General features: G+C 45.5%; 1 protein-coding gene across 6 annotated transcripts in view; it reads left to right on the top strand.

Annotated features, from left to right (window-relative positions):
- KCNJ1 (potassium inwardly rectifying channel subfamily J member 1) overlaps positions 1-12,605 on the top strand; it is a 34,739-nt gene extending 22,134 nt beyond the window's left edge. For 3 of the 6 annotated variants that reach the window (XM_003130077.6, XM_084976627.1, XM_084976629.1), the window contains one exon: positions 9,233-11,641. In XM_003130077.6, coding sequence (XP_003130125.2) covers positions 9,254-10,372 — 1,119 coding nt within the window. In that variant the 5' untranslated portion in view covers positions 9,233-9,253 and the 3' untranslated portion in view covers positions 10,373-11,641. Of the gene's footprint in view, positions 1-4,922; positions 5,090-9,232; positions 11,642-12,198 lie in introns of those variants that run through there. The other 3 variants (XR_014815576.1, XR_014815575.1, XM_021063126.2) reach the window with 2 other exon arrangements.
- The last annotated feature ends 4,666 nt before the right edge of the window (positions 12,606-17,271 follow it).

Below are 17,271 nucleotides of genomic sequence, written 5' to 3'. Positions count from 1 at the left end.
GGGGATGTTACTCCCTGGAGCCCTTAAACCACAAATGTTAATCAATAGCCATATCAAAGAATGCATCAGAGCCCAGGATCCTACACAGACTACCTGAGTTAGGATTCTGCCTCAGGTGGGACAATGTTCATACTTTTGTCTGTGTTCAGATGTGATCATGGAGGGGCCTCGTCCGAAGCTGATGTGCTGTGAAACGGTGTTCAACAAAACACCCAGGCCCAGCTATGAGCCCCAGCACAGCCCCTGCCAACATCGAGACCTACAGGTGGGGCCAGGTGGGCTCCCAGATATTGGTGGCTGCTTTTTCCTTTACAACGGGCATCTCTAGATTGTCTGTGATACCATCCAAAGCTAGTTAATGCCTGTGGTGAGAGAAGAAGCCTGTGTTCAGCCTTGTCAAGGTAAATTCTCTGGCTCTATCCTGGTCTCACCGCTTCAAGACAAGACTTCTGCCCTGATGAAGGAAAAATCCTTTAAGCAAAACGTGTTTGGCTCTCTCTCGGGCCTTCTAGTCCACAGCGGAGGACAGGCTCTGAAGTCAGTACAGCTCATAAACATGGACGTGTTATCAGAAGCTTTGTCGCCCTCTCTCAGGAGCCTTTTCCGATGCCTGGCTGTCACCTTCCGCATGGCCCATTGGACTCCACAGAGCAGACCCCAAGTGGCCTGGCTGGTGAGGCCTGGTTAAGTTTCTGCCCAATTTTATAAATCTGTGAACTAATAATAAGAGTTGCTGCTGTGTATTGCCCAATTGCTGTGTTCTAGGAACTCTACATTTGCGGTTGCATTTAAAACATATTATGGCCTTGGAAAGTAGCTTGTTACAGCCATGCCACAGGTGAGGAAGCTGAGGCTCAGGAAGCCTAAGTGGCTTGCTCAGGTCGTCTGGCCAGTAAGTGACAGGCTGGAGTTCAAGTCCGCATCTACATTCACCCACGCTGGAGCTCCTTCCACTCTGTTTGCTGCCTTTGGTTAGTACCTGTGACAGGAGCACCCTGGACCAGAGTTCCCACCCCATCTTGATCCCCCACACATGGCAGGTCTCTGTAGTTACAGCACTCCTGGTGCTCCAGAGATGCCTGCAGAAGCCCCTTTGCCTCATGGGAGCACCAAAATCCCCAGACCTCGTGACTCCCTGGCTTCTGTTCCCAAACCCTCTTCTTTGGAAGGAACCAGGCACCCAGGAAAGCCCATGATGCTTTCCTGCCCCGGATGCCAGCACACCTGTGGCTTCACAGGGGAAGGGCCTGTGAGAATGCTCACCCCCCCGGGGAAAGTGGAATATTCCTAAAGTCCATTCCCAGAGCTAGCCTGGAAGAGCCCTGAGGTTCAGAGGCCCTTTGATGTGCCCATGAGACCAGGAAAAATTGTGTCCAATGGCCTTGCCAGTTCTGTGTAAGCAGAACCCAAGCTAACCCCAAGTGAGCTAAAGACATCGGTGGTGACTTTTCTTGGAATATTGAATAGACGGGAAATGCCTTCTGTCTACCATAGGGCCTGATATGAAAAGCATTGCCCAGGCGCTGGCTAACGGATTGCTTTTGGGGTGCTGAGTGTTTGCAAATCCTGCCTATGGCCTTCCTCCAATTGCTCAAGGCCGTTTACAGAGAAAAGGGGAAGTCCTCTGTAGAATCGGTTAGATGCATTTGTTTAGCGCCTGAGCAAAGGTGTGCTAAAGAGTCTGAGCCTGACCCTGGGCCTGTCCTGTCTCCTGCTTTAAATTCCCATCTTCACCCCCTTCAGGGCAGAGAAGCTGCTGCTTTGCAATTATTGGATAATGACTGAATTACTACTTATCCTTAAGTAGCTTGATAGCTGGGCCTGTTACCTCTTTTGTTTTCTAGTGTAGCGCTTGGCACATAGTAAGTTCAGTAAGTACAGAGTTTGCTTGATTCCAGTAAGAAGGCAGAGACCTGGTCACCTTCCATGTCCTTGGATGGTAGGTCCTCAGAAAATGTTGCTTAAGGTAATTGTCTGGTGGCCTGAGACACTGCAGCCCCTTTTCATGGATGCTTGAATCTCTTCTCCATTTCCACTGCAGAGGCACCACAGAAAATCATTTGACTTCTGCTCTCAGCCCCATTAACTCCTATTTTCTACTTTAACCCACAAGGATGACTCAGAGATGCCCTGAGGGAACTAAGCTGGGTGTGAGCTGCCTAAAGGGCAGACTAGAGTAACTGCTTTTTCATCGATCTAGAGAAAAAATAGTCTTTGTTTTTTGTTTGTTTGGTTTTTTAGGGCCGCACCCACAGCATAAGGAGGTTCCCAGGCTAGGGGTCTAATCAGAGCTATAGCTGCCAGCCTACATCACAGCCACAGCAACACCAGATCTGAGCTGCGCTGGCAACCTACACCACAGCTCACGGCAATACCGGATCCTCAAACCACTGGGCGAGGCCAGGGATTGAACCCACAACCTCAAGTTTCCTAGTTGGATTCATTTCTGCTGCACTGCGATGGGAACTCCAGTCTTTGTAATTCTAAATAAGACATAATAAAAGCCCTGTCCTCTCTCAGGTGCAGTGGCTGGGCAGCGCTGTGGGTTGGAGGGAAGCTGTGTGGTAAGGGCTGCCCCCAGGAACCCCAGTTCCTATTGGCTTGTTCTCAGGAGGCTGCCTGCCAAAGAAGGGCCTCGGTCCTAGTTCTTTAAATATCATCGATGAAGTGTTCACCTTGTGGTTTGGTGGGCTAACAACCCAGCTAATCTCCATGAGGATGTGGGTTCAATCCCTGGCTTTGCTCAGTGGGTCAAGGATCAGGTGTTGCTAAGCTTCGGAATAGGTTGCCAATGAGGCTCGAATCCAGTGTTGCTGTGGCTGTGGTGTGGGCCAGAAGTTGCAGCTCCGATTCGACCCCTAGCCTGGGAACTTCCATATGCCACCAGTGCAGCCCTAAAAAGAAAAAAAACAAAACAAAACAAAAAACCATCAATGAGCGCAAACTCTAAGCACCTCCCTTGAAAAGAAGGGGGGCTGGGTTTGGTTAACATGAATGTTGTATGCACACGAAGCATGCATTTTTATGGAGAAAAGGAAATTCAGGAGAAAAATGTGTTTATTTTCAAGAATATGAGGGGCTGTTCAAAGGAAGAGGATTTAGACTTTAGATCATGAGTTGCCCCTGAGGCAGAACTAGCTCTGTGTTCCTGGCATCAGTTTCTCCTCTAGGTCTAGATGAAAACTTCTCATGGGGCAGAGTGCACCGGCCCTGGCTTGCCTGTCCAGCCAGGGTCTCACCACGGCCCCCCAGCCCTCTGACACCTGTTCACCCAGAAATTCCCTCCACCCCTTCACACCCCTATCTTGGTCACCCACACAGTTACACTCACAGTGCCCAGAAATGTCTCTTCCAAACCTTCTGATAGAGGGGGAGCCTTGCAAGTGCTCACCAACTCCTGGCTTTTACTCAAGCATTCTCTACTTTATTTGCCATCATTCACCACATATCTACAGGGTGGCTCTAAGACCATCTCCAGGCTTTGGCTTCCACGGCCCTTCTCTGCCTCTCAGAAAAGATGCTTCCAGAGCTCTTTCAAGGTCTTCTACCCTGGCAGGTATCACACTGCCTCTGCTTCTTTGCATCAGCTCCTTTGCATCTCCTGCCTCCACCCTGGACTAGAAGCTTCTTCGCGACCACAGAGACTGTGCCCATTAGGTATAAGATTGCAGCCCCGAGGTCTAGCACATGTGCCACTTCAAACCATCCCTGTTGCTTAATGATGGATAAATACATGAATGGACCCAAAAGTGAGTTTTCTGTCTGAGGGGGTGTTTTCTCAGGTTCGCAGAGATCTTTGAGTGGGGATGTTCCTCTGGGTATTAACACAAACCACACCACTTTGTAATTGCTCAGTTTGCTGAACTCACTTCCCCATTTAACAGTGAGCTCTCTCTGTCTCTGAGAACCTACACAATAAGCATACCCTCAATATTTGGAAACTTTACAAAGTCTATTTTTTGAGAATGGACTGTTTACCAAAAAAAAAAAAAAAAAAAGAAAAGAAAGAAAGAAAAGAAAAAAATGGCAATAATATAATCCACTTGCTTTGCGAGACCATTAAGAAGATTTTGGTAAATATTAGCTAATGTACAGCTCGATGCTTGCTATTAAGATTTACTGATTTCAATAGAAAGTAACCTAAAAACTGTGCTGCTTACATAACCCAGACAAAAGGGCCAATCTCTACTCACCTAATAGTTCAAAAAATACATATTGGCTCTGTGTGTGGTGGGATTAAAGGCCATTGTCTAAGCAAAGCAGGATATGGACTGTGTTATAATGGGTCTGCCGTGTGAATGATGGGTTTGGTCAGAGGATGAATTTATCCTGTATTCTTGCATTCTCTAGGTTTAATTCTTCTCACTCTTTGAATAAATACATCAACAGCACTGGCTAGCCCAGTACATGGACAAAATACCTTCAGTACACGCCAGATTTTAGAAAACAAATCCAACAATAAAAGCTGCCTTTATATCTCCGTTTCTTACGTAACAGGGACGTTGTATAGAGAGATTAACAAGGTATCTCGTTTCTTCCTGGTGTGATCTTATTTTCATCTTACAAATATGGACTTATACTTATCCATGTCTATATAGTCTCCTGTATCTTTGTGAACACTTGGAAATCTCAGCGTGCTTCTGGGAATAGGCTGGGAGATTGATGATAACTAATTGTTTCTGGTGAGAGTTATTCGGACGGAGCAAGAGAGCCGTCGAGCGTGGCAAAGGAGAGGAGGGAAACGCCAGAACAGAACCCATGCCTGCTGCCCGGGGACCTCAGCTGGTGGTTTGTCATGTCTTAGCATGACGGTATTCAAGGCCATGTGAGGTCTGGGGAAAAAAAATACATATTCAGCTTGGGGCTTGGTCTGGGAACCACCAACTGCCTTGATTTAAACCGCACGACTCCACTATCCAATTAACGTTTCAGGCTAATACACATTAGCATCAGTCCACTGGCCAAAGCCCACAATAAATTAGGCTGGGTTTAAAAGAAATCAGCCTGCGTGCAGAGACCAACTCCCAACACTGCTTCCTTGCTTTTCCCAGTTGTGGATGCTTCGGGTCAGAAAATGTTTAAGACGTTGGTAAGTGCGGATGAGCAGGGGAGAGCTTTCTAAGCTGGTCGCTTTTGTTTCAGCTCTTGGCAAGGTCAGGCAGATAGTTTCTTAGTAGTACAGGCATGGAAACCCCAGCTCGTCTATGAGACATATTGGGGGTACTCATGCACTCTACAGAAATACTCTTTATCTTCAAAACTGGCATGAAGGTAAGTGGGACTGGATGACATGAGGAGTAGGGGAGAAAAACTCAGACGTGGTGTGTCAGGAGCCACCTCTGGAATTATAGTGTATGACAAAGAAGATGTGGGTTCACATGATACACACTGACTTTAGAAGTTACTGTTTTAGGTGTGATCTACCCTGGGAAGAGCTTTTCCACCAGCATGAGCGTCTACGAACCTGGGAAATGGCGAGAGTCCCCAGTGGATGGATGGAGGTGAAAGACATGTGTGCAGAGAATGGGGAGAGTTTGGGGAAGGAAGAGGCCGTTTCCTTTGTCGAGCCCCACTTGGGACCCTCCCCTAATACTCTTTGGGGATTTGAGGTCAATGAGGGTTGGATGGGACGACGGCAGGGCCTTCTGAGTGGGTGCCCTGCTGTTTGCTCTCTTGCTAACATTTTCTTTCTTTTTTTATTTACATCTTTAGAACCTAGCCTCACATTTTCACATCGCCACAGCTGTGGTTTTCTCCGCACTCCTCCTGCTTGGGGTCGGCGTCTCGTGTTTTCACCTGGTTGAAGGTCATGGGCTAAAGATGCTGTGGAATACCACTTTTGTTTAATATTTATCACTAAGTCGGTTTCGCTTCCTAGTTTGCATGAATAAACAGATTTGTGAAGGGGGATTTTGAAATCTATTTTAGAAACATGTTTGCATTTGATTAAAAATACCATGAAGACATTGCTAACCACGGCAGGCACACCTCGGGGAGGAGGCTTTGTAGTGTTTCTGACCCTGGGGGTTCATCACTGTTGGCTGTTTATTTATTTATTTATTTTTGTCTTTTGAGGGCCGCACCTGTGGCATATGGAGGTTCCCAGGCTAGGGGTCGAATCAGAGCTACAGCTGCCGGCCACAGCCACAGCCACAGCAACGCGGCATCCAAGCTGCATCTATGACCTACACCACAGCTCATGGCAATGCCAGATCCTTAACCCACAGAACAAGGCCCGGGATCGAACCCGAGTCCTAATGGATACTAGTCGGGTTTGTTAAACACTGAACCACAACAGGAACTCCACTGTTGACTGTTTAGGAGGAAATCCTTTCAGTTTTGTTACATTAAAATGGAAATCGCAATGTCATCAGTGAGATCATTGATCAGCTAGTGTTTTGAAGGATTTAAGCCACTCATTGAATTATTCCACTTACATTTATTGAAGAAATAGTAAGTGCCCATGGTCTGTGCTAGCAGCTGGGGTAGAGGAGAGAGTAAAACATGGTTCTTTCCTTACGCAGGATTTTTTTTTTTTTTTTTGTCTTTTTAGGGCCATACCCGCAGTGTATGGAGGTTCCCAGGTTAGGGGTCTAATCGGAGCTGTAGCTGCCCGGCCTATGCCACAGCCACAGCAATGCCAGATCCAAACCACACCTGTGGACTAGACCACAGCTCACGGCAATGCCAGATCCTTAACCCACTGAGAGAGGCCAGGGATCAAACCCCAGTCGTCATGGATGCTAGTCGGTTTCGTTAACCACTGTGCCACGACGGGAACTCCCTTTCTTTTCTTTCTTTCTTTCTTTTTTTTTGGTGCAGGATTCTTTACATCAGAGGCTCCTGTCCTTCAGATTGGAAGCCAGGAAGGAAGTGGGGGATTCTGATGGTGATTGTCATACTGTTCCTTCTGGGAATCTTAGCTTCCCATGGAGAGAGAGTAGGGACGAGCTTGTGATCTATTGAGAAAGCTTCTGAGATCTTGTGATGGGACTGAACAGTTCTAAGGAGCTTTGCTCTGCATAGTGTGGCACATTTAAAAGAAAAAAGAAAAAAAGAAAAATAGAAGGAAGTTGATCAATGCTTGTCTTCAAATGTTTCAGAGAAATTTGACTTTAGGGTAAAATGTGGGAGGAATCCGACTAAGAACCATGAGGTTGCAGGTTTGATCCCTGGCCTTGCTCAGTGGGTTAAGGATCTGGCGTCCCCATGAGCTGTGGTGTAGGTCGCAGACGCCACGTGGATCCCGTGTTGCTATGGCTGTGGCGGAGGCCGGCAGCTACAGCTCCCATTCGACCCCTAGCCTGGGAACCTCTATATGCCACAGGTGCGGCCCCAGAAAAGACAAAAAGATAAGAAAAAAAAAAAAAAAGAATATAAAATGTAATAACTGAGATGCAAGAGAGATAGTGGTTCTTCTGACCTGGAAGCAGGGAACCTTATGACTTAGTTGTCAGCCTACCACTGGTTAGGTACCTGACTTTGCGTATGTCATTAAATGTTCTCAATTCCTTCATTTGACACATGAAAGAACTGAATTGGGTTATAATTGCGCTCTCTGTTTTTGGAAAGGGAATAATGGTGATTTATTTTATTTTTAAATTGAAGTATACTTAATTTATAATGTGTTAGTTTCAACTGTACAGCAAGGAGATTTATATATACATATATATTTAGTTATATATATAAATATATATTCTTTTTCAGATTCTTTTTCCTTATAGGTTATTACAAGATACTGAATATAGTTCTCTGTGTTATACAGTAGGTCCTTGTTTACCTGTTTTATATATAGTAGTGTGTATAGGTTAATCTCATAAACCTAATTTATCCTCCCTCCCTTTTCCCCTTTGGTAACCTTAAGTTTGTTTTCTACGTCTGTGAGTCTATTTCTTTTTTGTAAATAAGTTCATTTGTATCTTTAGATTCCACATGTAAGTGATATTATATAACATTTGTCTTTGTCTTCTGACTTAGCTTATTATGCTAATCTCTAGGTCCATCCATGTTGCTGCAAATGGCATTATTTCATTCTTTTTTATGGCTGAATAATACTCCATTGTATATATGTACTACACCTTCTTTTATCCATTCCTCTGTCAATGGACATTTAGGTTACTTCCATGTCTTGGCTACTGTAAATAGTGCTGCAGTGAACATTGGGGTGCATGTATTTTTTAAATTATGGTTTTCTATGAATATATGCCCAGGAGTGGGATTGCTGGATCACCTAGTAGCTCTACTTTTAGTTTTTTAAGGAACCTCCATATGGTTTTCAGTAGTGGTTGCACCAATTTACGTTCCCACCAGCAGTGCAGGAGTGTTCTTATTTCTATCTGCCCTCTCCAGCATTTATTATTTTGGAACTTTTTTTTTTTAACCGTCCATGGCATATGGAGTTCCTGGGGCAGGGAATAGATCCCAGCTGCAGCTGCTGCAACACAGGATCCTTAACCCATTGTGTGCTGAGCTGGAGTCTGAACTCGCTTCCAGCCCTCCAGAGATGCTGCTGATCCCATTGCGCCACAGCAGGAACTCCTGTAGACTTTTTGATGATGGCCATTCTGACTGGTGTGAGGTGGTACCTCAATGTAATTTTGATTTGCATTTCTGTAATAATTAGCAATGTTGAGCATCTTTTCACGTGCCTGTTAGCTATCAGGATTATAATTTCTCTTACTATGTGCGTTATCAGTACCAATACACAAGAAGATTTAGGTAGCATAATGATGATCCTTTTTCTCATAGTTATTTATTCCTATATATTAACAAAAATGTAAATAGTGCATTAAGCTTCTGCTTTCACAGACACTTTTGCTTAGCTTCAGGCTAAATTTATTAAAGAAAAAAGGAGAGTTGACTTAAAGACTGCTATCAAAGAAATCATGGCACAGGTCATAATTGGTCGTCATGAACATTTTTAAGGTCGGATGTGACCAAGGTCAAGAAACACTTCAATATATGCTCTCTCACACATTCCTTAGAACTCTATCACTCTGTAATTATTTTACCTCTTTATCTCTAAGCAATATGGGTTTTGAATTAGAAACTCCCTATCCAAAATAGCATTGTGGTACCCAGAATAAAGTATCAGCTTGCCCATCTGGTCAGTCACCCAGATTGTATTAAATGGCATTTACATAGATAGCAAGCTCTTTATGTAAGTCACTTAGTTCACTAGTGCTATACACATAATTTTGTTCTGTTTTGTTCTCCTTTGGTGTGTTTTCAGATCCGGGTGTTGACCGAAAGAATGTTCAAACGAGTTCGGAAATGGTTTATCACTCGAATTTGGGGGCATTCTCGGCGAAGAGCGAGGCTGGTCTCCAAAGATGGAAGGTGCAACATTGAGTTTGGCAACGTGGAGGCACAGTCAAGGTTGATATTCTTTGTGGACATCTGGACAACCGTGCTGGACCTCAAATGGAGATACAAAATGACCATCTTCATCACAGCCTTCTTGGGGAGCTGGTTCTTCTTTGGTCTTTTGTGGTATGCCGTCGCTTACATTCACAAAGATCTCCCGGAGTTCCATCCTCCCGCCAACCACACGCCCTGTGTGGAACACATTAATGGCTTGACCTCAGCCTTTCTGTTTTCTCTGGAAACGCAGGTGACCATCGGCTATGGATTTAGGTGTGTGACGGAACAATGCGGCACTGCCATTTTTCTGCTTATCTTCCAGTCTATCCTTGGAGTCATCATCAATTCTTTCATGTGTGGTGCCATTTTAGCCAAGATCTCCAGACCTAAAAAACGTGCCAAGACCATCACTTTCAGCAAGAATGCAGTGATCAGTAAGCGGGGTGGGAAGCTTTGTCTCCTGATCCGAGTGGCTAATCTTCGGAAGAGCCTCCTAATTGGCAGTCACATATATGGAAAGCTTCTGAAGACCACCATCACCCCCGAAGGAGAGACCATTATTTTGGACCAGATCAATATCAACTTTGTGGTTGATGCGGGGAATGAAAACCTGTTCTTCATCTCTCCATTGACAATTTACCACATTATTGATCACACCAGCCCCTTCTTCCACATGGCAGCAGAAACCCTTCCCCAACAGGACTTTGAATTAGTGGTGTTTTTAGACGGCACGGTGGAATCAACCAGTGCTACCTGCCAAGTCCGGACATCCTATGTCCCAGAAGAGGTGCTCTGGGGCTACCGTTTCGCTCCCATTGTGTCTAAGACCAAGGAAGGCAAATATCGAGTGGATTTCCATAACTTTAGCAAGACGGTGGAAGTGGAGACACCTCACTGTGCCATGTGCCTTTATAATGAGAAAGATGCTCGAGCCAGAATGAAGAGAGGCTATGACAACCCCAACTTCATTTTGTCAGAAATCAACGAAACAGATGATACCAAAATGTAACAGTGGCTTTTCAACAGGAGTAAAGCAAAATCATGAAGATTCCTAGTGACTAGAAGCATTATGAAACAATCAGCGATTTGGGGGGCATGAAAGTAGGACAAGAGCCCCTAAGGTCTCCTGGCATGGTGCCCCTGGACCCCTTAACCCTGATGCTACAAGACATAGCTCTGCAAAGCAACTGCATGAGAGCGTGTACTGGGTTGATAGGAAACTGGAAATGGAAGTCATAGGAACTCACAGAACATCTTGAATAGGACTATTTGAAGTCAGGCAGTGTTAATGGGAACAAATAAAACCGTCCAAAGACTCTTGGATGGGGCAAATGAGGTCTTTTTAAGTGTCTCCCTGAAGAAGTTGTGAGCTTTAGGTGGGATCTGGGAAAAGCCATATTCTTATTTTGATTCTATTGATAAGAAAGAAGCCGCTCTTCTTTCAGCATTGGCTTTTATTGGAGGAAACATTGTGTCCTAAGTTGGAGGAGATGAACCAATCAAAGACAGAAAAGACTGCTACATAATGGACATTTGTGAGGCTCTGACCTTCTCTAACCCTGGTTGTTGGAGCTTTCACCTTAGTCTGGGTCCTGCTGTGTTTCCAGGGAAGCAAGGAAAGGCTCAGTTCACAGACTCCACATCGCTGCCTATGCAAAATGGAGCGGAGTGCTGAGTCCAGCCTGTTCTACGGCTTATCCAGACCCTGCAGCTAAGCTGGGTTTTGGCCCAAGTGAGCTCGCACGGTACATTTAGACAGAAGCTAAACTACCACTCTAGAATCTCAATGAGCACCTTCCTGCAAGACAGAATGTTTGATTTGAAAATGGGGGTAAGAGCTCTTCCAGTTTGTGGTAGATGGGAGAAGGAGCTACAAATCTGTTAAAAGAGTTTTTTTCTGATCTTCCAAAAAGGCAACAAGGAGTTTGCAGGTGTCAAGTCAGTTTAGAAGAGAACATACTGCCAGTGCACCTGAGAAAGTGCATCTGCTGTATTCAGGCTGAGGGTATGGAGAAGAGTGAAAGGGAAGGGGATCCCCCAGTGAGGAAGCTGCTGGCTCTCCCTTCCTCCGATCCCAACACCACATCTTCCTCAGAGACCCATATAACTAAGAATGGATCTGCAGGGGAAGGTTTTACTGTGAATCTCTTGTCCAGTTTCCCACCTATTTTATTACTATTTTGAATGTATTTGGAGAGGGCGGTACTCAATGCTGCTTAGGAATCAGGATGTTCCAGCCTGTTGATTAATACATTAAAGCTCTGAAACTGTGCATGTACTTCCCTGCAGTGTCAGTCATTGCCCATTCACTGTGACAGACTAGCTGGTGACAATGGGCTTGCTGAGGGTGGACTCAGTCCTGGGAGAGGTGGGAGTGGTGGCAGGTGTTGTGTTGACTCCAGCGTCCCCAGGAGGACATGACCTTGGCTGCAGACATGCCCCTTCCTTTGCAGCCTCATCACCAAAACACCATGGTGTGAGTCTTGGCACTTGCTTGTAGGTACTGATGGCTTTGTTTTCCCAGGCCTGGGGTTGAGTTTGTACAGATCCATACACACACCCTGGCCCTTCCAACAAACAGAGGTGAGGAGTCTAATGGTTTCAGAGTTGCGCTGTCAGTGGCAAACTGGCCCACACAGGAGATGACTCTGTGTCTGCAGGTGTGTTGGCATCACTATTTAACCTGCTGACAGTGCTAAAGGAAATTAGGGAATGAGCTTGAGGGAGCTTGAGTTCTTTGCTGTCCCACTGTCATGAGGGTTTAGGACTCCGTATTTCCTTAATAAACTAGAGGGTCAGAACACATGTCTTCTGGTCTGTTCTGCTTCTCAACAGAATGCCTGGGGATTGCTGGAAGTGAAATGATCACAGGCAATCTGTTCCTTTCGATTGTGAAGAGAGCTGAACAACTGGAATCTTGGTGAAAAGCATGCCTTTCTGAATTATTTGATGGAAGACCTTCTGGTTCCAAATATTCCTTCATTGGGATCAAGGCATTCTGCCACGTGGAGTCTACTTTTTCATGCAAATTCCCAGTGAAACTCTAGCAACCTTTAACACACTTACATCCAACAAAGCTCTAAGGAAACAAGGCCCTGCAGGTACCATCTGAGAGTCCTAAGCCGTGGCTTGGAACCTCCAAAGCAGCATAGGAACCCTGGACATTTGAAAAGAGGAGATTTGCCACAGGAATAGAAACTCAGTGAGTAAATAAAATAAATGAGAAACAGAAGGTTCCAGAAGGCCAACTTGCTCCTAATTTAATGCCAGTGATAAAGGCAGGCTTTTTATTTCAATGTGGTTAACAGTGTTGCCAGTAGGACCCGACTCCATCCAGATGCTGTTGCGACAGGTAAGTCTTACTATTCTAGTTACATTTTTTTTTTTGGGGGGTCTTTTTGCCATTTCTTGGGCCACTTCCGTGACACATGGAGGTTCCCAGGCTAGGGCTCCAATCGGAGCTGTAGCTGCCAGCCTACACCAGAGCCACAGCAGCACAGGATCCGAGCTGCGTCTGCGACCTACAGCACAGCTCACGGCAATGCCGGATCCTTTACCCACTGAGCAAGGGCAGGGATCGAACCCGCAACCTCGTGGTTCTTAGTCGGATTCGTTAACTGAGCCACGACGGGAACTCCCTAGTTACATTTTAAAAGCAATTCAACATTTCTTATCCCTTTCAAGAAAAACTGCATCCCATGATGCATCACCATATTGAAATCTCCCTTGGTACTGATTCCCCTTCAATTGTTACATTTAGCTCTGTTGTTCTGGGGTTTGGACTTGGAGAGTCTGAACATGGTTTAATTTTCCAGGTCTTAAGTTGGCTCAAGCTCCAGTATTTAGAGTTAAGAATGGGGAAGACAGTTTAAGAATTTATTGAGAGAGAGAGAGAGAGAGAGAGAGAGAGAGAGAGAGAGAGAGAGAGAGAGATGGGGTGGAAGGAAAAGATCCTCTCTAAGTTGCCAAATCTAAGAAGTGAGATGCTTTGCGTGTGTCTGTCTGTTTCCACAGACAGCAAAGAACTCCCCTGGTGGACTGTGGGGACAGCTGAGGAAGTGTCTTTCTTGGAGATTTTGCATAAAAGGGAGATGGGTCCTCAGATGGGTGACGGTGTGAAGAGCACCAGAGGGCTCTTTCCTTGTCCAGAACAAAAGAAAACCTGCGGTGCCCAGCATGCAAATGAGGCCCTGGCCCCGCCCCCGGGCCGTGGTCCTCCCCTTGACAGGAAGTGTATGTCAATCAAAGCTTGACAGGGGAGATAGAGCATTTTATTTTGGAAGCCAGAAGTCTGAGAACAATGACTGGAATTTCCTCTTTCTGTCCAGCAAGGGCTGTTTGTCACTGGGGAGATAAAAGTCCAGGGGTAGGGAATAAAGGTTATCGGGAACAGCGCGCACAGAGCCGCGTGGGGGGGGCGCCGCGGGGGGGAGGGGGTACGGAGGAAATCTATTTCAATGCCTGTCATTAAGTTTCCATTAAAAGAACATTCAGTTAGGAATTCAAAAATAATTTAATCTCCCCAGCCAGATGCACCCAGCTGTACTCTCTGGAGCTGAGTCCCGCAGAGAGGGAGGCTTGTGCCAGGCTGGGGGGCCAGGGACTGGTGTGGGCCCTTCTGGATCGCCATCCCCTGCATCCACCACCGCCCCTGGGTGTGGGAGAAGTCCTGAGTGTGAGTGAGAAACCCCAAGTTTCTCTGGTGCTATAGAAATGCAACTTACTACTCAGGCTCCTTACTGAGTTCTTACTGTGTCTGAGGTTTTGTTGAAAGCATTTTGGATACCCTACCTAATTTAATGTCCCCAATGATCCTCTGAGGTACTCATTATTATAATACCTATTTTTCACTGGAGGCAGCTCAGGGAAGGAACTTATTCCGCTAGTCAATGGCAGGGCTGGGACGCAAATCCACAGCTGTCTGTCTCAAAAACCCACGGGTTTAAAATCACTCAAGTCTGGCAGTTCCTGCTGTGGTACAGTTGCTTAGGTTGAGACTGTGGCTCGGATCCGATCCCTGGCCTGGGAACTCCATATGCCTCGGGGCAGCCAAACATGAAAAAAAAAAAATCATGCAAGTCTGCATCCTTTAGTATAGAACACCTTCTGAATGGACTTGTCAAGGCTACGAGGCATTTACGTGGATCTGGTGGATCGTCCTTGTCCTGTCTTACACTTTGGGAGAGACCTCTCATTGCTTGGCAGAGCCCTGGGTCAGTCTTCTTGAACACTTCTGGACTTGCATGTTTTAGGAAGAGTTATACCTCCAATGTCTACATAGACCCTGCACATCTATACTCTCTCTCCCCCTCTCTTTCTCTCTCTCTCTCTATATATATATATATAAAATATAAACTCATTCTATATCTATGTAATGAGTTGTTTAATTTCAGGCTCTGAGTGATCCTTCATTTGAAGTAGAGACTGATTAAATTTCCTTTTTTTTTTTTTTTCTTATTAGGTCCGCACTCACTGCAGGTGGAGGTTCCCAGGCTGGGGGTCGAATTGGAGCTACAGCTCCTGGCCTATACCATAGCTCACAGCAACGTGGGATCTGAGCCGAGTCTGCAACCTACACCACAGCTCACAGCAATGTCAGATCCTTAACCCACTGAGCAAGGCCAGGGATTGAAGCTACAACCTCATGGTTCCTAGTCGGATGTTTCTGCTGCGCCACAATGCGATCTCCAAATTTCCCGTTTTGACAGATGGGGAAACGGAGCCTTGGTTACCCCAGGAGAACAGTATTTCTATTCTGTATTCACCTCTGTTTCCTCGCATTGATTCTGTGCCTCACATTTGAATCAGTAAATGAATGAATGAATGAATGAATTAATTTGCTCAGAAAAACAAGGTTAATTGTGGATTTCAACCCATATCTGTCCGGAGAATTTTTGACCGAACTCCATCATTCACCAGCAGAGGGTTCTTGACAAATGATTTAACTTCACTGAGTCTCAGTTTCCTTCTTTGTAAAAAGAAGCTTTGAAATAGGGTTGGGGAAGATATGATGAAAAATTCCTTTGTAAAAAGTAAATGTTGACTGACGTGGCACAATGGGGGTAGGCGTGTGGGTTTGAAGCGGAGGGGCTGAAGGGGAGAACTCTAGCTCCCAGAGTGGACCCCTGGCTGCCGGATGCTTCCTGGGCCAAGGAAACAGAAAACTGGGTGGGGCTGTGCCAAAGATCAGAGGCCTCCAGAATGTTCCACAGGTAATGAGTTTGGGGGATTCGAGGAGAATCCTGGTGCTTTGGACTTTGCTTCAACCCAGCAGATGTTCACTGAGGGCCTCCTGTGAATCAGGCCCCAGGGAGGCAAGAATGAGGAAGCAACGATGTTCCCGTTGCTGTGATAAAGGATCCTGGTGGACCAGCACCAAATTGGAGGAAGGCTGATTCTGGGGAAAGTAATGTTTTTGCCTTTTGCAACATGCTTGTAATAGTTTCCAAAAAATCGTATTGACAATACTGGTAACAATATTGATCACGGGCTTATAAGTATTTGGGATTAAAAAAATTCTGTGCAGTATATCCTACTGGGGACCCACCATCAACAATATGCTGTAGAGTCCCTTGAAGGAGTTCTTTTCCCTGTGTGATCATGCACCACCTCGGCATAGCATTAGGAACCTTTGTTTCAGCTCATTTCCAATGATTGGGACTTATTTATTATTTGACTTTATTGATTAACTCTTTCCTTTTTAAAAAAAGTAAATTGTAGGAGTTCCCGTTGTGGCGCAGTGGAAACAAATCCAACTAGTATCCATGAGGATTAGGGTTTGATCCCTGGCCTTGCTCAGAGGATCAGGGATCTGTCGTTGTCTTGAGCTGTGGTGTAGGTTACAGACATGGCTCGGATCCCACGTTGCTGTGGCTGTGGTGTGGGCCAGCAGCTGTAGCTCTAATTCGACCCCTAGCCTGGGGTGCAGCCCTAAAAAAGGAAGAAGATAAAAAAATTAATTGTATTGGAGGATAGTTGACTTACAAAATTGTGTCACTTTCAGGTTTACGGCAAAGTGAATCGGTTATACACATACATATATCCATTCTTTTTCGGATTCTTTTCCCCTATGGGTTACTACACAGTAGTGAGTCCATTACTCTGTGCTATGCAGTAGGTTTTTGTTGCCTATCAATTTTATATATACTAGTGTGTTTTATCATGCAACTATTTCCAAAAACATCATGCAATTGGTTCCAAAAATCACGGAACAGGATTTAGAAAAGCCATTTCTATTAACATGGCGGCCTCTTTTCCCTTCCTATTATAGACAGGTAACCATTCTTTTTTTTTTTTTTTTAGGGCCGCACCCATGGCATATGGAGGTTCCCAGGCCCGGGGTCGAATCAGAACGACAGCCACAGCCACAGCAACATCAGATCTGAGCCACGTCTGCAACCTACACCACAGCGCACCACAACGTCAGATCCTTCACCCATTGAGTGAGGCCAGGGATTGAACCCACAACCTCATGGTTCGTAGTTGGATTGTTTCTGCTGTGCCACGATGGGAACTTCAAGGTAACCATTCTTATTAGTTTTATCATGCTGCTGGGCTTTTTAAAATATAAGCAATATAAGCTTATATTAAAAAACACACATAATTTATATTTCCCATTCTTATACAAAAGGTAGCATTCTGGAAACGCTGTTCACTTAACAATATATCCTGCACTTGGCCATGTAGGGAATCACTGTTGATAGATACTACCGACATTTTGGGGGGATGGGGTGCTCCCTGCCCCACTTGCCTTCACTGGCTTTTCAGTCGTTACTGGAATCTTGCTCCAGAGGCCCCTGCCCTGCTCTCTTGAGCCTGAGAGATCCTGGCTGTGCCTGTTTTGTCTTCCTCTCCCTTTGCAGAGCACCTGCCTACAGAGCTGAGCAATGAGCTGGGCTCTCAGGACCA

This window comes from Sus scrofa, chromosome 9, assembly GCF_054392235.1.
Source record: "Sus scrofa isolate SSC_HxYL_T2T_F1_AM1 chromosome 9, Sscrofa_HxYL_maternal_Yorkshire_Landrace_v2.0, whole genome shotgun sequence".
In the NCBI taxonomy this organism is placed as follows: domain Eukaryota; kingdom Metazoa; phylum Chordata; class Mammalia; order Artiodactyla; family Suidae; genus Sus; species Sus scrofa.
The sequence above is the reverse complement of the archived record's forward strand: the minus strand, read 5'-3'. Positions and strand labels throughout refer to the sequence as shown.